The sequence below is a fragment of the Oratosquilla oratoria genome, chromosome 34 (genome assembly GCF_046742065.1).
Source record: "Oratosquilla oratoria isolate Oo_2021 chromosome 34, ASM4674206v1, whole genome shotgun sequence".
NCBI classification, from domain to species: domain Eukaryota; kingdom Metazoa; phylum Arthropoda; class Malacostraca; order Stomatopoda; family Squillidae; genus Oratosquilla; species Oratosquilla oratoria.
Window position 1 is genome coordinate 28,493,875 of NC_134810.1, and position 5,000 is coordinate 28,498,874.

The window sequence follows — 5,000 nt, forward strand, 5'->3', positions numbered from 1 at the left end:
CCACGCAGTGTTGGTGGTGGCGGTCATGACGGCGGCGCTGGCGGCGCTGGCGCCGGGGGTGGCAGGGGACGACTACTGCAAGCCTCACACACTCTGGATCGAGAGGACTGAGTATCGGAACGTCCCGATCGTGAGGGGAAAGTAAGTGCCATCCGGATTCATAGGGTAAACGAGTGAAGACGGCAGAGGAAAGAGGGATCAGTGTAGATGGAGTGATGGAGAGCACGGAGAACCAAGATATCTTCCGAGGAAACTTGGCCTCGATATATGCATACACATGTACGTTCAAAAGAAAAAATTAAAAGGTGTATAGACAAACTCAAAGTTAATAAAACACCAGGGCCTGACGGTTGGCATCCAAGAATCTTAAAGGAAATGAAAAATGAGATTGTTGTTCCATTAGAAATTATTTTCAAGAAATCCATCATATCCGGAGATGTCCCAAGAGAATGGAAGCTAGCTAACGTTACTCCCATATTCAAAAAAGGTGACAAAAAGAAACCAAATAACTATAGGCCTATAAGTTTGACTTCAATCGTAGGAAAAATAATGGAAACTATCATCAGAGATGCTATCGAACATCATTTAGAAAGTAACCGTTTGATAAATGATAGCCAGCATGGTTTCAGACGGAAACGTTCTTGCGTGACTAACTTACTCGAATTCTACAACACAGTTATCTCGAATTATGACAAAAGAAACAATATAGATTTAGTATATCTAGACTTTGCAAAAGCTTTTGATACCGTCCCACACGAAAGACTACTTACTAAATTAGCTTTGCATGGAATAAGTGGTAGCCTATTAGGTTGGACTAGTAATTGGTTGAATGGTCGAAAACAGAGAGTTGTTTTAAATGGAAAAACTTCTGGATGGAAAAGTGTTGCAAGTGGAGTTCCTCAGGGTTCCGTTCTTGGGCCACTTCTATTCATAGTATATATAAATGATATAGACCATGGACTAAAATCTACTGTTTCCAAATTTGCTGATGATACAAAACTGTGCGGAGTGGCAAATGATCACTCAAACCAATTAGATATTCAAGAAGATTTAGATCAATTACAGCAATGGTCTGAAAAGTGGCTAATGAAATTTAACACAAGTAAATGCAAGGTAATGCACATAGGTAAAAATAACAGTAAGTACGATTACAAGTTATTTGGAAATTCGTTAACAAAAGTGGATAGTGAAAAAGATCTCGGCGTAATTATCAGTAACGACCTCAAATCATCCAAGCAGTGTATTTCAGCCTCTGAGAAAGCAAATAAGATTCTAGGACTGATTGCGCGATCTTTTGATTTCAAAAGTCCATCACTCATTAACAAGCTATATAAATCGTTAGTTCGTCCACATTTGGAATATGCTGTTTCCGTATGGTCACCGAATCTCATTAAAGACATTGACAGACTGGAAAAAGTACAACGGCGAGCCACAAAACTGATTCCAAATATCAAAAATAAATCATACGAAAATCGACTAAAACATATGAATCTGTTTTCCCTAAAAAAGCGTAGACTCAGAGGTGACTTGATACAGGTCTTTAAAATTCTAAAGGGAATTGACAACATCAAAAGTGACAAAATTTTTACATTGAATGAGAATCAGACAAGAAACAATGGTCTCAAACTGTCCGGAAATAGATTCAATTTGGAAGTAGGTAGAAACAACTTTGCCAACCGTGTAGTTAATGAATGGAATAAACTTCCTGCACAGGTAGTGCAATGTAGTTCAGTTCGAAGCTTTAAGAATCATTTAGATAAATACCTAAGTAAGATGCTGTAATGATTATGATTTATCTTATATTATTTGTTTTTGTTTTGTTATCATTTGTCTGTCTGATCTTCATTTATTATTAGTTATATGTCAATTTATTATTATTTACTATTTACCTGTTTGTTTATTATTTAACTATACCTATGCATTTATTTATGTATATTATTTGTTATTTCCATTATCATAGTTTTTATTTATTATTTTATTATTGATATGATTTTTTTTTCGCATCCGACCTAGATATGGATCAAAAGGTCTCCTGTCGGCATGCTCCGCCTTTGTAATCCTTTGTAATATACATACATACATACCCTACGTACATACATACATACACACACACATACATACATGCATACCCTACATACATACATACATACATACATACATACATACATACATATACACAAACACACAAAATCCTTCTACCTTTATAAGGTCGGAGAGCGGGAGTGGGTTGATGACTGAGTCACAGCACACATCCACTAGATCAGGGATTCTCAACTTTTCCTCCACCATTCACCCCTTCCATACAAAATTCATAGACATCTTAAAGGGACAAAAAACAAGGTCAGAAAAATAACAATAAATTTATTATTCAGGTTATGCACAAAAATAGGAGTATACACTCATATCATAAAAAAAGAAGACAATGAAATATTTTCTAAAGAAAATAATGAATGTGGTCTATCTTTATCACAAAAATAAAATCAAACAAATACGAGAAACATTGTCAGTGAGAAAACTGCAGATTCATTGCGTCAATCTGTTTATTCGAGGAGCTGTTGATGACAATGCTACTCTCATGTCATCATCGACTTTCAATCGGTTTCTGGCTTTTGTTTTAATCAGTTTCTGGCCTTTGTTTTTATTGTAACTAAACTTGCAACTAAACTCTCCCTTCCTCCCCCCTCCTCCCTTTCTCCCTCGGCGTGCACACACACACACACACACACACACACACACACACACACACACACACACACACACACACACACACACACACACACACACACACACACACACACACACACACACACACACACACACACACACACACACACACACACACACACACACACACACACACACACACACATACACACACACACAAATACATACTTAGCATTCCCTCTCCTATACACATACAATTTTACAAAAACAAAATTAAATGAATTATTATTCAGCTATCAGGTACATCAATTATTTACCCCTTGCCATATACTTTTTTACACCCAAGGGGTATATTTATCCCTGGTTGAAAATCACTACACTAGATACATATTAAACTCATTTAGCGTCATTCTCGTCTCAGCACCTCATAGATGCATGTCTATCCCTGTCTCCCTCCACGCGCTTCAAAGAAAGGTAGCTAGCCAAGGCATTCACCCACTCCCCACTCATCCAACGCCCTCTCATCTTAGCTCCTTGTGGATGAAGAGCCATCCCTGTCTCGCGTTCACTGCCAGGTTGAGAAGCAATTCAGCATGACACAGCACATCCATAGCAGAGCTCGACAGCCTAAGCTGGTTTACCCGAACAGCCTCATCTACATGGCGACCCTGCCTCGTCGTTCTCCCGAGCGTAAATAGAGAAGATAAGGAGAAATCCTTTCGGGCCACGTCAGTTTATTGTCCATTTACGCCCGTTCTCCATTCACAACTACCTTTTCATTTCTACTTTTCCTGCTCAACAGACATTCCCCTTTTACCCAATGCTCCCTTCACTCCCATTCGTACATCTCATTCTTAGTCTTCCCCTCAAGTTTACTCCATCCACTTCAGCATTCCACATTTTTTCCTCGTCATTCCTCATTCAATTTTTCCACATGCCGAAACCATCCCAGTATTCTTTGATGAACCCTATCTGCTTACTCTTTTTCCGCCCCAGTCTCCGTCTCACTTACTTATTTATCACTCTACCCATCCTCGAACCCCCGCACCATACTTCTCAAACACATTATTATCTTGTACACATTTAGGTTCCTCCTTTCTACTTCTCTTAGATACCAAGTCTGCACGATACAATGTCGTAGGTACAATCACTCCTTTATATAGTCTCCTCTTTGCTCACATACCTAGGTACCTATTTCTCAGGAAAAATTTCATTTTCCCAAGCCATTTACTTGCTTTCTTCACTCTACAATTTACCTCCACCCTTACTCCTCCATTCCCGGCTACATGTGACCCTAAACACTTAAAAACTATCCACCTCCTGTAGCCTCTCTCCTTTAAGATTTGCATCCAACTCATTGTCACTCTCAAATTTTGTACATCTCGTTACCTAACTGTTACCCTCAACTACTTTCAACTTTCTTCTATCACGTATCTTCGCAAACTCCGTTGCCAAATGTATTAGACCCGCCTCTGACCAAGTCACATGGGCAATGTCATCAGCAAATAACAATTTCCATTCACCATCACAGACCATCTCCAATGCTTTGATCATCACAATTGCTTTTACCTCCCGTACTACCCCATCCATAGATACATTAAACAACTAAGGAGATAGAACACAACATATGAGTGTCAGGTCGCAGGAACATTCCAAATGATGCAGAAATACTTCATTCCTCTACGTTTCGGCCAGATGCCCTCTTCAGAGAGAAAGACACAGACTGTCACACAGAAAGCCAGAGAGAAAATAAGTTATGACTCAGGGAGTAAAATTAGATATTTCATTGGACAAAGAATACGAAATAAGACGAAATTAGTGTAGTCTGTGATATACCATCTAATGGAAATGCACAAGCGTACTGTAAATCATCATAGGGGTTAAAAAAGCGTAGACACAATTATAAAGGCAATTTCAAGCACCATAGAACATGCACCTCGTTAGTCGTTCATATATATGAACGCAGCGATAATGAAACAGACTAGCGGGACGAGACGAACAAACCGAGATCATGACGTAGACCAATCAGAGTGCGAGATTCCGAGGCGACCAGAGAGGTGAGTGCCCTGAAGTATAGATAAGGAGGCTTGTGTGTCAGTCTCTGTCTTTCTGAAGAGAGCATCTGGCCGAAACGGAAGAAAATAAAATACTTTAACATCAGTTTGAAATTTCTCATGCCATTACAATCGCAGGAAAAATTATGGAAAATATCATCAGAGAAACCACCGAACATCATTTTGAAAGTAACTGTGTGATAAATGATAGTCAGCATGGATTCAGACGGAAACGTTCTTGCGTGACTAAATTACTCGAATTCTACAACATAGTCACCTCGA

At 39.0% G+C, this 5,000-nt stretch overlaps 1 protein-coding gene across 1 annotated transcript in view; it reads left to right on the plus strand.

Annotated features, from left to right (window-relative positions):
- LOC143018423 (uncharacterized) overlaps positions 1-5,000 on the plus strand; it is a 32,250-nt gene that overhangs the window by 9,975 nt on the left and 17,275 nt on the right. Inside the window, exon 2 of the mRNA XM_076173782.1 lies at positions 1-141. This exon is cut by the window's left edge and continues 83 nt beyond it. Within this exon, the coding sequence (XP_076029897.1) occupies positions 1-141 (141 nt within the window). The remainder of the gene's footprint in view (positions 142-5,000) is intronic.